Below are 20,622 nucleotides of genomic sequence, written 5' to 3'. Positions count from 1 at the left end.
GAGAGAGCATTGGATTTCACTGTCAATTGGAAAATTAATTGTATACATTAAAAACGGTCACCATTGATAGAGAAGTATTTGTGTGGTTAACCGTGTGACAGAATTGTCACACAGACAGTTAACATAAAAGGGATTATCACTTCAGAATGGACTTTGCTCAGGGATTAGCACCCTTAGTGGAGATGGTCTGCAAGTAGGTAGATACCAAGCTTTTCTGAATTGTGAAAACTTAAGCTGATAGTGATGAAGATTTCAGCTTTTTGACATGATAGTAGGCACATATAAATTCCTTTGTTTAGGAAAAATGATGCTTTATCTGGGTGAGAATTACTCCAAACTCTGATGTAGTATAGAGTCAGATCTAATAAACACATGAAGAGTTCTTGGAACATACTGACCAAGTAAACTACTGCGGCCAGAAAGGCCAATAAAATACAGAACATCACCAGGCTAATAAATATTGGAAATAAAACAGTTGTCCTGCTTGTAAGCAGCAGCATGCGGTGTTCATACCACCAGTGTCTTGAAATCTTGTGGGTGTCGCCCAGAAAGAGTATGTAAGGAAAAGGAAACTCCCAGGATAAGACGATGATCAAGGAAATAAGGATCACTCACTTTTAGGCTCATCAGACCCAAGGGTTTATGCTTTAAACTTCTCTCTTTCAAGCCTTCCATAAAAGGATAACACTACAATTGGAACATCTTACGTAGAATTTGGTATACACAGGATCTGGTCGCTTTTGGGAGTTGTGGTTGTTCAGGTTCAGGGTCATCAGGCTCTTGAAGATAGACACGGTTCATGTTGAACCATAAGCTATTCGTTACAGAAATCATTTGGATTCTTAAATGAGTTCTTTTTAAAATGATGTTACTTTTTTGTAAGTATTTATTGACTCAGGCATATAGTTAGATAGCTCAGTAATTGAAGTGATCTTTGTTTCCATTTGTTTTGGTTGTAGACATTCCTTAACACTGTTGTCAAATGTTTTTGTTATCTTTTTGATATAAATTATAGTTTAGAGACCAATTTTAAGGATATTTTAACTTTTGCCTTCATGATTATAAGTCCATCCCCAATAGGATGATTAACATGAACAAATGTTATCTAATTTGGTTTCTTTTACACGCATCGTATTCTCCAAATACATTTTCTTGAGTTGTAGTAAAGGTAAGAGTTAGATTCAAAGTCTTTCGGTAGAACAAGGAGACAGGCATCCAGTTGAGCATTGCTGCTCCATAAATAATCCCCTTAGGAAATTACACATTTATTCTAATACTTTTGCCATTACTCAAGTGGAAGCTTTTTGGAACTTTTTTTTGGAATTGTCTGTTAAAGTCTATAGCAAAAAAAAAGTTAAAACTATAATTAGCTTACAGTTGCTAAATTTCTTGACAACACAGGAACTAAATTGTGGATTAATTTCTCAAACTTGCATAAACTGATTTTTGAGTCTAAGTAATTTTGATTACAAATTAAGTTATTGTCACATCTTTGAGGTTACTGGCAGCTAGCTAATGTGGTTAAAGTAATAGTTTATTAAATCCTGTCAATTATACTTTATCCTTTCATTTGATCTTTTTTCTGGGAATGACTTTTATATTTCAAGAATTGTATTTTTCCTCTTTAGATTTAACATACACTTTTGACCAGCCTTACTGGTAGTGATTCCTAGTATTGTGAAGGAGGATTGACATTAGCTCTTGAAGTCTAGTATATTTATTCACTAGACTTGGCTCTAAGAGTTTATATTTATATGATCATTCTCTTCAGAATGTTTTTGTTGAAAGATGACAAAATCATGATTTATTTTCCAAGCAACCTTGGAGACCAGTATTGCTTCTTTGTAAACTATGGGGGACCCCAAGGAGTTTATAATCTTTTACATAAATTAAGCAAGCATGTAATTATTCTGGCTTATTTTATCATTAAAAACCTTAAGCAAATCAAAGCATTTTAAGGGTTTTGAGAAGGCTCTGAAGGCAATTCTAGACAAGAGTGTCTCAAAATAAGTGAGACTAACAGCATTGAGAGAAATATTTGGTCTCCTAAGGCTGATGCATGAGGAACATTGCAACTATGCTTGGATTGTTGGAGTGCTTACTAAGTTGTATTTTGTTCCATGGAAACCCAAAGCCTATAAAAATTAGCAATAGTGTGAGCCTTTATGAAGTTTGAAAGGGTTTTAAGCATTAACTACTTTGGAATGCTAGACGAGTGTAAGAAAAATTGTTCTACTTCAAATTACGTAAAGACAAATTAATTATGGTTTCATTTTTATTTCATTTACACCAGTGTGAATGAGACCTTTTTAGCTTTGTGTTCAGATTAATTGAACAGAATATCTCCTTACTTTAAAAAGGAGAATCATACTAATATAGATTCAGTTCCCTGATCTACAAGTTATAGATGGTGGGGACAAGTCTAAAGAAGGAAAGCCGTAATAACAATTTTAATTTTGACCTTCCTCTAAGTCCCCAACACATGACCTCTCCTTCCAAAGTTTTCTTTCCCAAGAGAGAAATGAAACCAGGGTTGGCTTATGGGGGTTTGAGGAGGGAACTGTAATTTCATATTTTTATTACAACTCTAGCAGGTGTTTTAAGTCGCATAGAGATTTTTTATTTTTTAATTTGGTTATTCTGTAGCCTTAACTTACTCCCTCTGAGAATAGTGGTAGACTAGTTTCCGCTTCCAAAACAATAATAGATAGTCTTTGTGGCCCTGACATTTCTAGATTACTATGAGTTCATAAGAATTAGCATTTCATGTACTGTAGTTTTTTTTGTTGTTTTTACCAGTCTTAAAGACTTTTGTGGAGCCATGTTTTTCCTCTCTGCCGCTGTACATTAGCTGTTTAGGAATCTTTGGAAATGAAGTTTTAGTAATATCATTTAGTATAATAATAAATGTTGCTATTTGTATTGTTGAAAATAAAATGCCTTACATAATACGAGAGTTTATATTCTAGTAAAAGTTAAAAGCAAGCTCCAAATACTGAGATGTTTATGAGTAAATACCTAAAAGATTGTTTTCTCCATGATAAGCAAAGTATACTAATCCTTACTGATTCCACTCACATCCTATACTCTGCACCTTGGTCTTAAAGTATATCTGAACAACCAAGAAAGGACATAGGTAAACTTGCTGACACCAAATTCTAACTTCATTATACTGTGATGTTTTTCAATGCAGTGGCTCAGAGTAGTTGATAGTGTACAAACAAATGTTTGGTATTAGTTTTCTTTAACCTTCATTTTCATATTACACCTGTAATTGATTTTAGGGCTAGGTTGCTTGTTAAGAGTCAGTTATTCAGAAAATGAAAGAAAACCAAAGTAAAAGTGGGCATTGAGACCTATTATTTTATTTGGTTAATGTATATAGTCTTTATACATTCAGTTTGCAGAAAAGTTTCAGGAATTTAAAGAAGCTGCTCGACTAGCAAAGGAGAAATCACAGGAAAAGATGGAACTTACCAGTACACCTTCACAGGTGGGTATTTAATTTCTATTCTTATTTTTGAGCCTTGTTCATTTCAGATGGTATCCTTTATGCCAGGGTTAAATTTGGGGAAATAATGGCAAAATTAAGGTAGTTTCCAAGGTGGACATAGAAATGCACCCTTCAATTAATCTATACTAGTGGAGAAAGCTTTCTTTCCTATATGCCACTGTCTGCAAGAATCTAGGGGGAAAATCAATTTAGTAATTATAACTTAGATTTTTTGATGTGTGTACAACTTAAAAACAGTCATATGTAAAGAGCATAGATTGGCCTATTTTGTGTTCTGTAATGGCCAGTCACAAGAGGAGACAGAGGAGAGGCTCAGGGAAATAAGAGTTTATTTTAATCACCGGTCCTAGAAATAGGAAGCATAGCACACATCTGAGGGGCACTTAGAGAAGCCTCAGGGTGGTCAGGAGGCAGAAAGCAGGAGCATGGGAAAAGCTGAGGCTAGAGCTATATTGAAGAATGGCAGAGCAGGGTAGACAATTTAGGGTTTGGCTAGTTGAATAATTTCTATAGCCTCTAAACTCATAGGGGTAGTCCCTCATTGCCTGGTAGCTGGCCCTCGGATGGTGAAGGCAGAAGAATATTGCATCCTGGGGTGCATGGGCCAGATGAGGGAGGTAAGTTTTGGGTTGGTTAGTTTGCGTATCAAAGGCATGTTCCCACCTCACCCCCTTGTTCTAAGAATTGGCTAGCCAGGAAGTTTTTTTTTTTTTAAGATGTCAGAACATCACATATATAGAAAAAAAAATAGTAGTCTATTATCTTGATTTTAAGTGTACTTAAATCTGACAGTTGGGACATCTTTCTTTACACTTAGCACTGAGACCCAAAGGTTATAGGTTTTATACACGTATTTGCTTTTTCCTTTAACAATTGACTTAATACCTGTGACTTGCTCATGATAATCTTTCTTTAGTTGGAAATTAATTAGATTTCCAAGTAAAGTTCATTAAATACTTATATTTCAGTGCTTTTACAAAGGCTTTAATGTACATTGTATGATTCAGCTTTTTAATAGGCTTTTCTAAAATTAATTTTTATTTCAATTTGAGTCTTAAGGGTAGGGTTCAGCTTAGTGCTGGGTTCTCTATAGCATTTGAAGTGTACTCAAGGCTTATATGAAAAGGAAGAATCAGATGTTATAAATGTTTCTCTGGAAAGTCAGTATAGTAGCAGATTTCCATAACACTTTCCTCGGAAGGTGAATAGGAATTGCCTGGGAATTTACTGACTAGCCATTTTCGAACATTGTTTGCTCTTTACCTTCCTCCTCACCCCTGGCACCCAACTCTATTTGGTAAACCCTGCTGGTATAAAGAGTTTTGTGGTTTTTTTGTTTTTTTTTTTAAAGGAAAGGAGGGCTCTGTTAAGTATGCGTAAAGTATGTATTTCCTCATAGACTAAAAGTGTACTCTGGATCTAAGCCAAAGCTCCATTACACTTCCTCCACACTTGCAGTGACCTGGAATAACATGATCATTTTGAAACTTCCCTTGACTCTGTATCTTCCCTAAGTGCTATGGTAGTATAGTGATACTTTTCATAAAAACCTATGTAATATTTAGTACACGTACTGGTAGCTCTCGTTCTTCAGGTGTTTGATTCTAGCGTTGTAAGAGGATGTTGTAGCACATGCCTTAGGGAATATGCAGAGGACTCCAATAAAATTATATATTACACTTGTCCATTGTACTTAGTTCCTATTTCTTTGATCATAACTTGTTTTTGTTTAATTAGCCATGAACAAGTTGCTGGTAAGATACCTGCTACTCTTTGGTGGAAGAGATATCTTTAAGCCTTGACTTTCATCAAAGGAATATATCCAAGATGTTTATATATGGAAAATACTGTGAAATATAAGGAAGGAAAAAATATCCTAAGTTCATCAGTATTTGAAAGCCAAAATATAGTGACCCTAAGTTATCTTTTCAAAGCATTTGAAGTCTGATTGGTAATTTAATGTACAGAAGCCAGAGTAATAGTTAAAAAAAAAAAAAATTTATTTTCATTTGTTTCCTCACCTTCCCCTTTTGTGACAGTCCCTTACAGATGTCATTACTATTTCTGTTTTAGTTTGAAATGTATGACTGCTGGCCACTCTGATTCTACTCAGCTAGAGGACAGAGCTTGATTCTCCTTGATTTAACCCAGTCTGCTAAATTAACCCTCTGCCTGAGGTATAGAATATTACTCAGGAATTCAGCAAGGGGATCAAGAGGTTAAATGGAATAATTGATAGTAGTAGGCACTCAATCAGTCATAGCTTTTGTTTTTATTTAGGAGGGATAACAGACTGGTTAAGAGTATGAGTTTTCAAATCAGACGTACTTAGATATAAATTATTTTTTGTCACTATTTGGTCTTGAGAAAATGGCTTAACCCGATTCTCTTTACACATCTGTAACATAGGGATTACATTTCTTAGGTTATAGGCTTGCTGGAGGCAGTAACAATGATAATGGCGATGTCATATGATAATGACACTAATGTAGGCTTTAGAGCCTGGCTTTGGATCTGGGCTCTAACCCTTACTGGGGTTTTTTGTTTTTTTGGGGGTTTTTTTGTTTGTTTGTTTTTAATTTAGGCAAGTTACTATTTCTTTAAATTTATAAAATGAGAATAAGCACAGCACAATGTCTCCTGAAACTAATATAACACTATATGTTAACTATACTGGTATTAAAATAAAAAACTTAATGAAAAAAAAAAAACCCCAATATCTCCTTATAGGGTTATTGTGAGAATTAAATGAGGATTACAAAGTGCTTAGCATAGAGTATATCGTAAATGTTAACAGCTGTTGTTGGTGATGTGGTTGTAATGCTGAAGATGATGATGTAAAGCCTTGACATAGTATCTGGCACATAATAGTTACTTAGAAAGATAAAGGTGCCTTAGTTGAATAAAACCTGCATCAGAGTACCCTGGAAAATTTGTTAAAACACAAATGCTGAGTCCCACTCCTGGCATTTTTGATTTAGTAGGGCTGAGTTAGGGCTTCAGAGTTTGCATTTCTGGCAGAGTTCCAGGAGATGCTGATCCTGTTAATTTGGGGATCCCACTTTGAGAAGTAGTGCTGTAGACAAATTGTTCCCACATCCCTAAAGGCATGTGATGAAGAGAGTCTGGCATTTAGGGCCAAGTTAGCCACTTCCCCATTCTTAAACTCTTGAGCTAAGATTGTACTCTTGATAAAATGTGTGGTCATGTCAGATAGTCTTTATGTTGTCTTGATCAAGATAACATCTCTAGGAATAAGATGAATTATGTATTAGTTGTTACTTGGTTTCATGTCCTTCTTTAATGAATAGACATTAATTTAGAACTTTTTCTCTTGGAGATCTTATGTTCTTGGATTTCCATGGGAATCTTTTAAACAGTCAATTTGACATAGAATCAAGAGTAATGACTGGCTATAAATCTGAAGTTTCTTATATAGTGCACGGTAAAAAAAATACTGTATTTGAATTAACTTGTTAAGTGCTTTCCTCAGAATGCACATTGAAGAAAAGGGGGCTATATAATCAAATAAATATAATGCAATTTTTTCTTCATTGGAGTTTAGAAAAAAGTAAGTTTTAGCTGTCATTTGATGAAGACTTTTAAGTTGAATGAAGTATTTACTCAGTTAGTTGTTTGTAGTCAAACACAAGTTATGGATTTTTTCCCCCATATATTGTAGCTCTCTTAATCTATATTTAGGCTAGCTTTTTCTCAAGATGTTTTAAAATTCACTTTATAGAAAAAGTAGCATATACGTGTGTGTGTATTCAAAGAAGGAACAAAGCCTCTTTAGCTTTGTTATAAATACCATAATTTTTTAATGTTCAAATTAAAGATAAATTGTATTTACTCAAATGAGGCTCTGGTTTATTTTAACTGATTGTTAGTATCTCTGTGACTAGCTGTTTGATCTTATAGAAGTGAGTTGACTTGCCTGGGTAGTAGGTCTTAAATCTACAAGGTCAGAGTTTTGAACTATATGATCTCTCTGGACATTTCAAGTATAATAAGTCTCAAATGTTTTAGATCTTCTTTAACAAGGGTGTCACTTGTTATAAGTGGATTTTTTTTGAAAGGTGGTCTGCATTAGCCAAGTGTTACTGCCTTTGAACTATTTTAGTTACATATCTAACCCACAAATAAACCATTAGAATTAGTGAATGCCTATAAATTAATATGGTACTTTCTTAGTATCACGTAACAAATGTGGTTTTACTGAACCAGATACCTCAAAACAACTTTTACAATCTCAGGAAATGTTCACTAGAGTTCTCTGGATATTATTGTTTGCTGTCCAAAGTAAGGGCAGTGGACTTAGAGTCTCTAATCCTGTTACTTGTCTCAGTGGAGTGTTTATCCATTTCTCTATTGGGTTTACCTGTGAGGTGTTGGCAGTGAGGTTAGAGAGGACTAGAACTAACAGTAGTGAAATTGACTGAACTTGGAGGAAATACAGGACTTGAAGGATTGGTGAGGGAGGCTGGTAAAGGAAGAGCAAGATGTTTTTGAAACTTCTTTTGTTGGTTTGTAGCATGAACTTCAGAAGAGGATTTCCACCTCAGATACTGAATTTATATCCTAATGAGGCATTAAGGGGATATGTCCTGTAGATAGAAATTATGAATTGGAGCTAAGTCTCAAGAATAATCAACAAATGAGCAGTAGTTAAAGCTGTAGGAGAGAATGATATCATCCAGAAAGAAAATAGAATGGGAAGGGTCAGAAATTGTCACTTAAATTTGAGGAAGATATAGGGAAAGACACTGAAAAGTGGTAGGAAATGAAGCAGCAGAAAATGTTAGCACAGAAGTCAAGAGAAGAGCATTTTAAGTTAGAGGCAGTGATTTATCAGTGTCGGAGGGGGCTTCCAATAAGATGAGACGTAAGAGGACTTTAAACCGGGGCACCTGGGTGGCTCAGTCCTTAAGGGTGCCAGGATCCTGGGATCGAGCCCCGTATCAGGCTCCCTGCTCAGCGGGGAGTCGGCTTCTCCCTCCCCCACTCTCCCTGCTTGTGTTCCCTCTCTTGCTGTCTCTCTCTGTGTCAAATAAATAAATAGAATCTTAAAAAAAAAAAAAAGACTTTAAACCTAACAAACGAGTTCACTGGTAATTACAGGTGGACTGTTGGTAAAGAAGAGCAAGGTGAAGTAGTTTCTAGAATGAAAGGAAGTAGAGTTAGTGACTTTGGGCTATTCTTGAGGCAGAAATGTTTGGTAGTGAGAATAAGGTCATAAATATTATTTTCTTTTGTATGAGGAGAGTAAGAGTTTAACATGATAATCTCAGGATGTGACGCTAAGAATTTTTTTTTTGTAGAATATGTGTGTGGGAGTGATTTGCATATGCTTTTAAATGTAAGGAATGAGTAAAGGAGACAGAGAAGAATAGAAGGAAGGGAATCATTGATGGAGCATTGTGCTGAAGAAGGTAATATTGTGAGGGAGGAGGGTGGAAACAAATGAGTCACTTCTTTATCTGAGACAGGAGAGAAGGATAAAAATATACTCAGGTACAGATAGGGGGAAGACTGAGTAAGTCCATGCCAGTTTCTCTCTTCTCTGGAAGGAAGAGTTAGGTCATTCACTGAGAGGAAAGACAGCTGAGGAAAGAGAGGGCTTGAACACAGGTTTGGAACAGCTGTTAGGTAAAGTAAAAAAAAGAAGAGCCAAGTGAGAGTAGTAAGTAAAATTAAAGATTACTTGGCTCTTAGATGTCCATCGACCTGATGTTGATAGCAGCAATGTCCACAATAGCCAAACTATGGAAAGAGCCAAGATGTCCATCGACAGATGAATGGATAAAGAAGATGTATATATATATATACCATGGAATATTATGCAGCCATCAAAAAAAAAAAAAAAACATGAAATCTTGCCATTTGCAACAACATGGATGGAACTAGAGGGTATTATGCTGAGCGAAATAAGTCAATCAGAGAAAGACAAGTATCACATGATCTCACTGATATGAGGAATTCTTAATCTCAGGAAACAAACTGAGGGTTGCTGGAGTGGTGGGGGGTGGGAGGGATGGGGTGGCTGGGTGATAGACATTGGGAGGGTATGTGCTACGGTGAGCGCTGTGAATTGTGCAAGACTGTTGAATCACAGATCTGTACCTCTGAAACAAATAATACAATATATGTTAAAAAAAAAAAAAGAAGATAGCAGGAGGGGAAGAATGAAGGGGGGGAAATCGAAGGGGGAGACAAACCATGAGAGATGATGGACTCTGAAAAACAAATTGAGGGTTCCGGGGGGGGTGGGGGGATGGGTTAGCCTGGTGATGGGTATTAAAGAGGGCACGTTCTGCATGGAGCACTGGGTGTTATGCACAAACAATGAATCATGGAACACTACATCCAAAACTAATGATGTAATGTATGGTGATTAACATAACAATAAAGAATTTTAAAAAAATTACTTGGCTCTTTAAGAGCATAATTGAAGTCAGGGCTCAGAATTATTTTCATGACGCTAATCAGCTTATTTAGCAGTGTATTCTCTCATTGCACTTGGTAGTTTGGGCACATAAGAATACGGAATGATGGTTCAGTTGATAGGAATTGGAAATTGACAAGATAGTTGTTGTGGAAGGAAGCCTCCAGATGCTAATGAGAATATAATGAAGGTGATTGGCTTTCTGGTATAGACTGACCATGGAGAGGAATAAAGCCAGATTGCACCTGACAAAGTCACATAATGGCAGAGGGCCAAAAGATACCAGGTTGAAAAGCAAGTGGGAAGGGTGTGGATTAGGTTGAGAGGATAGGAGGATGTACAACACCTCTTACCTGTTGGAATCAAAACTAGTAGTTGATGAGTTAATCAAAAAAAGTCAGTTAATGTGAAGAAGTCTTTAAAGACTCTTTAAATTTATAAATTAAAATTCAATAATACTGTATTTTATGTATTCACCAATATTTTTTTTAAGCTGAAACCTTCTCTTTGAATATCAGTCTGTTGATTGGAATTCTATGTTATCTTTCTTACATAAATCATACTCATGATTGTCTACAATTTCCTGTTTCTCTTTTCCTTTAAGTAGAGCTAACCCTAGTCACTTGCAAAGAAATGAGTGTGATGTAGATTTCCTTGTCATTTTTCTGTTACTTGTAGATTTTATTTTCTAGCCATTTACTTTTTAGTCATTTCAAAGCATATGGTTTGGTTTTCATCAAAATAACCACTCTAGCTTTGCATTCAGACTTTATTAGTTTGCATAATATTTAATTCAGCTATATAATTATATAAGTACAATTGGCATAAACATGGTTGGGACAGATACAGCTGACTCTTGGTAAGCATTTAATGTAGCTGGTAGAAAAATATGCAGAATAGAGATGAACCCACTAGCACTGTGCCTCAGTCAGTTAGTACACTTTACATAGGGAAGGAAGAGCGTGAGTTAATCTAGAGTCAGGTTACTGAGAATTTCTTTGGATGTCAGAAAATGGGATTTCAGAAGTGGTAACCAGGTATGGGGAATGGCTTAGCCAGTAATAGACGTTTGATCTCCCCCTCATTTTCTTTTATGTACCCTTTTGTTCTTCTGTGTCTCTTCCCTGGCATTTCTTTCTGTATCCACAGCCATGGAAACTCAAAATCATAAGGTCCTTCCTGTCTGAGCCTCTGCCCAGAAAAGAGTGTTCTCATCTTCATTTAAATAGAAAAGACTGAAATAGAATAAGTCTTCTTTGAATGTTTATTAAATGAAAAAGAGAAGAAGCTATATTTTCCTTAAGTCAGAAATGATGGAACTGTAACAGGAACTTTAATTTTAGTCTTTACTGGAATTCAGTGGAAGGTGTTGGTGGTATTTGGTCTAGTGGTGAAGAGCACTGCTACCACATCCTTCCCACCCGCTTTCCTACTACAGCACAGACACCAGAGGGGAGCTGGGTGATCCCCCCGGGAAGGCCTGCGGAAAGGGCCCGGCTCATTTCTTTTCCATGGGATTTAGAGTATTTCCTTTTGTGGGTTTTTTTTGTTTTTTATTGGTTTGTTTTATTTTTGGCTTTCCTGCCACTCCATAAATGAGAGAGATAATTTTTTTATTAAGATTTTATTTATTTATTTGACAGAGAGAGATACAGCGAGATAGGGAACACAAGCAGGGGGAGTGGGAGAGGGAGAAGCAGGCTTCCCGCTGAGCAGGGAGCCCAATGCAGCCGATCCCAGGACCCTGGGATCATGACTCGAGCCAAAGGCAGACGCTTAACGACTGAGCCATCCAGGCTCCCTGAGAGAGAATTCGTAAGAAGCAATTCCTGAATCTTACATGTGCTCTGTTTTTATTTATATTTTATGTTTCACATTTTTCATTTTTCTTACCAACTTTGGTAGACACATATACATACATACCCATATATCAAAGAAGATATTGTTTGATAATTTTTTTCCTTAAAATGGCTACTAGCCATATTAGCTTAAGAATGTCTTTCTAAAGACAAACTATCCTTTTTTTCTTTCAAAAATTTGTAGTCTAATATATCTCCAAGTTTTTTATTTTAATATAGAATTAAAGATATAAAATGTTGACTTTATATAAGGTATGTTTTTTTTAATAGGAATAACTGAAGTTGAATGTTTAAGAAATTACACAAAATTTAGTTTGAAAAAGAACTCAATGTTTGGAATACATTAAATAAAACAACTTTCACTGTGTTACTTTTAACATATGTGAAGTTCCCAGAAGGTTTCACAGAATACTTTTGACTACCTGTTGGGGGGGTAGTTAGAAGTCAAAGGAGTTTCATTTTCCTTTTATGCTCTTATGTACTGTTGTACCTCTCTTATGAGCAAATACTAATTTTCTTAATTTTTAACCTGCTTTAAAAAAAAAAACATGCTCTGGGCTTTTTGTTTTCATTTTAGATATAATGTGTAGGGTAACGAAACATGCCTTTCATTAAATGTAGCTAATATTCAGGTTTTCTGATGGAAAGCTTGTCGAGTTACAGTACTGGAATTGTTGTTACTTCTATGCCTTTCTTCTTCTCCTTCCTTCTGTCCTTCCTAGCCTGCCTCTGAAAGGGTCTTTCCACTTCAGTAGCATCAACATTCTTAGCCTTCCCAAGACCCATGCACCAAAACCCTCATTGACCCCCAGAAGGCAGTGAGAACCAGAACCTCTCTCTTTCTTAATCGTAATCTACTTTTGTCCCTCACACTCTTATCAATCAATTCTAGCAAATCTCCAAGTGAATCCTTAGTTGCTAACAATGGTTGTGCCCTCTTAGGTTAGCAAGGTCATTTGTGGGGTCCCTGGGTGGCTCAGTCGGTTAAGCATCTGCCTTTGGCTCAGGTCATGATCCCAGGGTCCTGGGATCAAGCCCCGTGTTGGGCCACCTGCTCAGTGGGGAGTGTGCTTCTCCCTCTCCCCTGCTCGTGCTCTCTCTTTCTGTCTCTCTCTCAAATAAAATAAATAAAATCATTAAAAAAAACAACAAAACAAGGTAATTTGTTCCTGTTCTCATTTCCCCTGAATCAACTTACTGTTCAACTGATTGGACAGTCCACCTTGATTATTTTAGTTTGGTTTGGCCTTTCTTGAAGAGAAATAGCTCTGATTTATTTCTTTGTGCTGCTTCAACTTATTCTAGCTAATTGATATGATCCATAATTGACCTAGAAGTAGTCACTTGGGATATCGTTCCCATTTTATGTTGTCACATTATACAGTAAACCTTATTCATGCATTGACTCTCAGTTACTTGAAACAAAGAGGATTTAAGAGAGATTTGAAAAGAAAAATATTGAAGGTCAAAATAGAGGTTCCATTAATAATTGAACAATAGTTAAGTGATAAGGTGGAATCAAGAAAGTAGCTTTTTTGACCTTTAATAGCTTGTATAATTTATAGCATTATAGTATTAAAATATATAAATGTGAAATAATATACATACAATTTAAAACCAGAAGCCCCTGAAAGAAATTCACATTAATATTTTCTGTATTTCTTCCTAGCATTTCTCCTTGTGCATTATTTTTATGTAAAGTATATAAATTATCATAATCTAAGATAACTCCTTATATGCTCATATTTTTCTAATTATAAGCATTTTCCTGTATTACACATATTTTTCTTGTTTTTTTTCTTTTTTTTTTTTTTTCAAGTAAGCTCTTTCCCCAGTGTGGGGCTCGAACTCACAACCTTGAGATCAAGAGTCGCATGCTCCACCAGCTGAGCCAGCCAGGCACTCCTCTTATTTTTATTTGAAGAAATCCTGTATTCTTTCAGGTTGGCAGATTATGACCATACCCACCCACTCTCCTATTGGACACTGATGTTTTCCTTTTCTTCCTTACCATAGTCTAATATTTCAGTTATGAAGTTTTAGTGCCCAGAGATCACAAGGCGTCCATAAAGCTGCACTTAAGTGATCTGGTGCTAGGGCCTCCCCTGGTTAACAGGTTTATCCAGTGACCCCCCCCCCCCAGTTCTGATCTCTACTAATACCAAATTCAGATAATCTTATGATGCCAGTCACAATAATAAGTGTCAGCTTGAGCTTCATTTTAAATTCCATTTATTTTCTAGAGGAACAAATTAAATTCACCTTGATAGACAAAACTTAATTAAAAGTAGAAATAAGACAGGAAATTTTGTGAAGAAAAATAATTCCATTATTCAGGCAAGCTGAAATACACTCCCTCTGATTTCTGGCTGCTTTTGTAGATAACTCTGGCATTGAAAAGTAGGGCGGGTAAAAAAAATTAAAACTTGTTGAAGATTTCATTCTTCCCCTTGCCTTCTTACCTTCCCAAGTAAAATCACATTTTCTTGCATTTTTGTGCTGTCTTCTTTTTCTTAAGTAATTCTTTGAATATCTTTTATTCTTTTTTTTTTTAAAGATTTTATTTATTTGAAAGAGAGAGAATGAGAGATAGCACGAGAGGGAAGAGGGTCAGAGGGAGAAGCAGACTCCCTGCTGAGCAGGGAGCCCGATGTGGGACTCGATCCCAGGACTCCAGGATCATGACCTGAGCCGAAGGCAGTCGCTTAACCAACTGAGCCACCCAGGCGCCCTGAATATCTTTTATTCTAACCAATTAGTTGCTTATATAAACCCAAAAGTTCTTGAGTTCTTTGAAACTGCATTTCTAAGTTGTATTGTTGTGGATAGTTTTCTTAGGAGTTGCTTTGCTTTAAAAAATTATTTCTCCTTTAAATTTTATTTTTTACCTCTTTGACTCAAATTTCAATGGAAATATAGTTTATAAGTAAGCATACATTGGAGTCACTTTTAACTTTAAGGTTATCTTGTATATTTTACCAAAAGTATAACACTTTTATCCCCTACCCCCTTTTTTTAAAGGAATCGGCAGGCGGGGATCTTCAGTCTCCTTTAACACCAGAAAGTATCAATGGAACAGATGATGAAAGAACGCCTGATGTGACACAGAACTCAGAGCCAAGGGCTGAACCAACTCAGAATGCATTGCCCTTTTCACATAGGTACAGATTCAATTCACCCATCATGATTAAGTAAAATGTGTAGAGATGGAAACTTACTTGGTTTCAGATAAGTCTTGCAAAGTTACAACCCTGAGTGAAAATTCCAGTCTTTTTTTTTTAACTGTTTCTGTTAACCTCAGAAAGGTTTTTAAATAATTTATAGTTGATAGATGCCTAGATGGACTAGAATGAACATTTCCTTCATGTAGAAAAAGGGCTACTGAGTTAATTGCAATACAAATCATTTTTCAGTGAAACAGTGTATTATTGTAAATCTCTTCTACTTATTTTTTTAACATAGCCCTCAAAAGTCCCCTTTGTTAACCTGGGTTTCCACTTTCATCTTTGTTCTTGAGGGTTATAAATTTTTTTAATCAGCTTCCTACTCTGAAATCAAGCTTTACCATACTCTTAGAGGTGATCTCACCATTGGATATCACAGAAGGAAGAAAGTTATTGTTGTGACTTATATTCATGTTAATGTCAGATTTAGTTTTTCATACCAACAGGAGATAAATCTTCCAGTAATTCTGAACTGTAAAAGAATTTGATATTTCAAAAAGATACAATTTATCTTAAATATGTTTTAAACCAGTTACAGTAATTATTTGCCATACTGGTGGTATTTTTCTAAAGTAAGGAGGTCTGCGGAACTGCGGCATTGCAAATATAAACAGGTACCTATCAGTTATTGTCTTAATGTTAATTTTTATCCTTCTTTGGAAACCTGACTAGGTAGTTTTAACTAAAATTGAGAAAATAGTTTTCCTATGTTGTACATCTCTTTTGAGAACCAATTTTTAAAACCATCAAATTCTTTAGCATATTCAGAACAATTGTGAAGTGAGATATTCCAGACTCTTTTTTCATGAACATTCTAATTTTGATTGAATTTGTTGAATATTAGGGGTAGCATAGATTATACATATTAGGGAATAACATTGAGAGACCTCATGATCAGGCTGAGGAAGAAGAAATTAGTTACGGGTTTTTTAAGGAATGTGTTAGGAAAACTTTTTTGACTGAAAGACTATTATAATTTTGTTCCTAAAAATGCTAATAATTTTGCATACAACGGTAGACATATCTTAGAATTATCATGAAGATCATGCTTTAACTATTGCTGTGTAAGCATATTCTCTTTTCTATTGCTACTAAAATAACTGAACACATAAAAAATTTATTAGTTCCTCTGAAGACGATGTTCACGTTGATAAGTAAAACATACAAGTTTTTTGAATATGCGATTACAATTGAAGATTTGTAGTTTTTAAAAAATATGTTCAGGGGAGGAGAAATTTTATTCCTATTAAATTTAACATACCCATTTAAAAGATGTAAATGCACTGAACATAATTATAAATCTAATTTCTTTGGCTAACACTTAAACGAGCCATGTGCATTGAATACTATAGCATTTCGAAATAAGAACTTTTGTGTTTAACATTTGTAAAAACTATTTCTAGTTTACTTTATGCACCTAAAATTCTCCAAGTGTTTGTTGTTTTGCTAATCCTTAGTATTTGGGGTTACTAAATGGGACTAGTCATCTTCTTGATGTTCTCTTTTCCTGGGATTCTAATAGGAGTTACTTACTTTGACTTGAAGGTACAGCTTCTTTGACTACTGGAATCTATAGATTAGTCACGGAGATATTTGAGTTCTGAAAAAATTTAACAGGTCATTTTAAACTTTTAATTATGTTAAAGGTATTGCACAATCTTAATAGTTTTCTTGTTATACTATTTTAAAAAAATACCTAGCTTACAAGATTTCAGAAGACTTATTTTCTGAACTAGTTTTGATTTCCACCTCAGATAGAAGTTTCAGTGTTTTATAACCAGTGTTAGAATCCCAAAATAACAGAAGAGACCTCAAAGATGGTATAAGCCAGGATCTTCCAAACTGTGGTAGTTTGAAATCAATTTAGGTTATCTGTGGCATTCTGAAAAATTAAATATAAAATAGGAAACATCAGAGTAAAATTCACATTAGGAGTAGACAACTATTTCATTCAGTAATACATAGATTTGTGTGTGTGCTGGATTATAGTGTAAAAACGTCAAAGTTTGAAAACGTGTGCCTTCGACACGTGAGGAGACTAAATCCCAGAGCTTAGGTGAGTTGTCCTGGTCACATAGTTGATTAGTAAAAACTTGAGTAGGACTGCAGCTCACATTTTGACCCCAGTAGATACTGCCAGTTAGTTAACAGTGCATTTTAGTCGAATTCCCATCACAAGTACATGGTAGTGTCAGGAAGTTAATAACTTCCTATCCTAGGAGAACTCTGTAGAAATAAGATCAGTGTTTCATGAATTAGAAACAGCAAGAATATTAAAATAATTTTTATTTAAATTTGAAACTTGTAAATGTTTAAACTTGACACGCTATTTTTTTAATGGAAGACAAAATCTGTATTTTAAGGCTATTTAGACTATTTTGCCTTCTTCCTTAGTACTTATTTCAACAGAAAAGAATGAACAAAAAAAATATATTTTGCCAACATTTCTCTGTTCTGATTGAGCAAAATCACTAGAATATCTATGTGTTGTGGTTGCCTGAAGGAAGGATATGGAGAACAGTGACCTAGTCAGTCAAGTTCATTAAGAGTTGATGGTAGTAATAGCACTTAGGAAGCCAATTTGTGCTCTTAGAATTCAAACCGTGTGCCTAAATCTCATGAACTCATTAATTAACATTCCAAAAGAAGGCCTTGATTTTCATTTGGTCCTGAAAATTTTAGCAGTTGCATTATAGTTGGTTCTTTACTCTGTTTGTTTTACATACTCTTTAAAAAGTACTAGCTTTAAAGACAAAAGCAAGATTTTTTTGTTACTCTTTAAACTTAAACAGGTTTTTCTAATATATATGAAAGAATACTATGATAAACTCCCAGGAACGCATCACCCAGCTTCAAGAGTTATGAAAAAATGGCCAGTCTTATTTCTGCCCCTGCCCACTCTTCCACTTTTGTATTATTTTGAAAGCAAATCCCAGACATAAAATCTCATCCACAGATACTTTTTAAAATTACTTTTGAGCTTTTTAAAAACTTATTTACTAAGGTAGTACAGTTTTTTATATTCTATCTCAGTGGCATTATAGGGTTACCTTGAATTATTTACTCTTTTCTTTGATTTTTAATTATACTGCTGAACTAAATTTTAGAATGTATGGGCTATTCAGTACCCCTTAGTCAAGTGCTGTTTTTATGTCCTTGCCGTAAGCTATGCAAAAACATTCTCACTGAATAAGTTTCAATAAATTAATATGTTTTTAGTGTATTTATTTAAATGCTTTTAAAAAAATTTTAGAGGTATGTAAAAGGGAATTATTGAAAATAAAAATGTTTACTAATTTCTTTGGAGAAATGGCATTACATTTTATCTAAATTACTATATTTTCTTAAAAAATTATTTTTTAACCTAAATGATAAAAATCATTTTGGGACTGAGCAGGTATACACTGACCCACTGAAGTGTTCAGGGCATCCTTTGAGACCTTAGTCTTAGATTAGCTATGTACTAAATAAAGTAGCCATATACTAATAGACCAGCATATACAAATGGAGGAAGGTTTTGTTTTCTTATTCCAGGGACTTACTGTTTCCGTCATAGTATCAGCTGTATGGGATTCTGGAAATTACTTGTTCTTAATAATAAGAAAGTCTAGGATTTTTTTTTTTAAGATTTAAAACTATCTAAAATTCTCTTGGAAATAGTTAATTTTATAGTTTCCCAGTGCTGTTAGAATATAACACTGAAAACTAAAACTTTTTATTTTGTTCATCGTAAATTTGTGCTCCCCCACATATACAATAATATATTGATAAATAACTGTTGTTACCATATTGCTGAGAGTCCAGAACTGGTATATATACATTAGTAATTTGTGAAGCTATTTTTGTACTGATAAATTTTAATAACAGTTTGATTTTATTAATGAAAAATAGGCTCTTTTAAGCACTGATTATATTTAAATTCTTTTAAGGTTTAGGTAGTATATTCTTATGGTGCTGCTAGTACACATTTTGGGGCTACTGCATGTATCTTCTGTTAAAGAGATTTTTCTGCCACTTTGTGTGTTTGCAACAGGTATTCATTAAAGGACGTATGCACAGATGTTACTTGTTAGTATATTGATTTTGCTTTAAACCAGTATAACCACAATTTTACTCAAATTTATGAAATCTGGGTGGGTTTTCATTTCTATTTAATAGAGTAATTTCTTCATATCAGAGTTTCAGAAAGTTACTGCTTTAAAACGGATTAGGGATTTTTGTACAATTTCAAAAACTAAATTTCATAAGAAAATTTATACACTGTTTTAGTTACGTGTTAAAATTTTTTAAATAGTGCTTTATTTTGAATTAAACACCGTTTGTACTTACTTGAAAGATGATACAAACAAGAAAAAAGTGAATGACTGTTAGGAGCTCTGGGGTACTATACTCCCCCAGCTGTGCCATCTGTCTCCCATTTTTATGAATAATAGGCAAAACTTACAAGAGCATAGTTAGGAAATAAAGTAGAAATAATCTCTGTGGCTAACTTTTGTTTGGGTAAAATATTATCTGTAAAACTGGAACTTGATTTCACAAGAAGTGTCTTATCATTAATACCATTGCAGGTGAAAAATTGAAGTTGTAGAATTCTCCTTTTTGTTACAGTTACAAACGACTTAAATAATATTCTTCTACCATGGAAACTCAAAAATTAGGTTAGGATTTTTAAAAATTAATTTGAAGGCTAAGACAGATTATGAGAGATTGTAGTATAACAATTTAGAGATGTCAGAATTTCTTTTACCATAATTGTGAACAGATAACATTTTATAGGAAGTGCTGTAGTAATTTCATAATATATACAGTTTACATTCTCTGGGAGGTGAGAAGCAATTTATGTATTTTTAAATAAGATGCAGGGCGCCTGGGTGGCTCAGTTGGTTGGGCGACTGCCTTCGGCTTGGGTCATGATCCCTGGGTCCTGGGATCGAGTCCCACATCGATCCCCCTGCTCCCCCTGCTCTGCTGGGAGCCTGCTTCTCCCTCTCCCTCTGCCTGCCACTCCCCCCTGCTTGTGCTCTCTCTCTCTCTCTGTCAAATAAATAAATAATAAATAAATAAGATGCAATTAAAAAAATAGAATATAGTGACCAGGAGTATTTACTTTATTAGCTTTCTAAATAAGTGTACTTAAATTTCCTATCCTGCATTTTTTAAGAATTAATCTTTATTCCCTTCTAATGTCTTATAAAGTTTTTTGAAGAAAATGTATAAATTTGCTGAAGCATTTTTTTCAGGTGTTACCACTTAAAATAGGTTATTTGCTAGAAAAAAAAATACTATTCATATGAGATAAAGACATTACTAACTCCCCTCCGTAAAGGATTAGTCCTTTCCCCTTCTCCCTCTCTGCCTTACCAGTGTAATTAATGAGAAAGAATGTTTACCAGCCCATCCCCAGTGATTGTCAGCTTCTCTTTTCCAAAATGACTAGCTGGAGTTAGACGTATGGTCATTCATAATGGAACAGATTGATCCTAGATTAATTATGATCTCTTCCCTGTAGAGGGCTTTTAAAATTCCTTTTATCATTTCATTTCTGTTTTTAAAAGACCATAGTGGGGATTCTATTGGAAG

At 34.7% G+C, this 20,622-nt stretch overlaps 1 protein-coding gene across 1 annotated transcript in view; it reads left to right on the top strand.

The window, feature by feature from the left end:
* HOMER1 (homer scaffold protein 1) overlaps positions 1 to 20,622 on the top strand; it is a 126,956-nt gene that overhangs the window by 51,500 nt on the left and 54,834 nt on the right. Inside the window, exons 4-5 of the mRNA XM_028114510.2 lie at positions 3,401 to 3,493; positions 14,840 to 14,979. Of these exons, the coding sequence (XP_027970311.1) occupies positions 3,401 to 3,493; positions 14,840 to 14,979 (233 nt within the window). The remainder of the gene's footprint in view (positions 1 to 3,400; positions 3,494 to 14,839; positions 14,980 to 20,622) is intronic.

Source organism: Eumetopias jubatus, unplaced genomic scaffold, assembly GCF_037043125.1.
Source record: "Eumetopias jubatus isolate StellerSeaLion01/CBP00866 unplaced genomic scaffold, mEumJub1_p1.0 scaffold_5, whole genome shotgun sequence".
In the NCBI taxonomy this organism is placed as follows: domain Eukaryota; kingdom Metazoa; phylum Chordata; class Mammalia; order Carnivora; family Otariidae; genus Eumetopias; species Eumetopias jubatus.
This window is presented reverse-complemented; position numbering and strand designations above follow the sequence as displayed.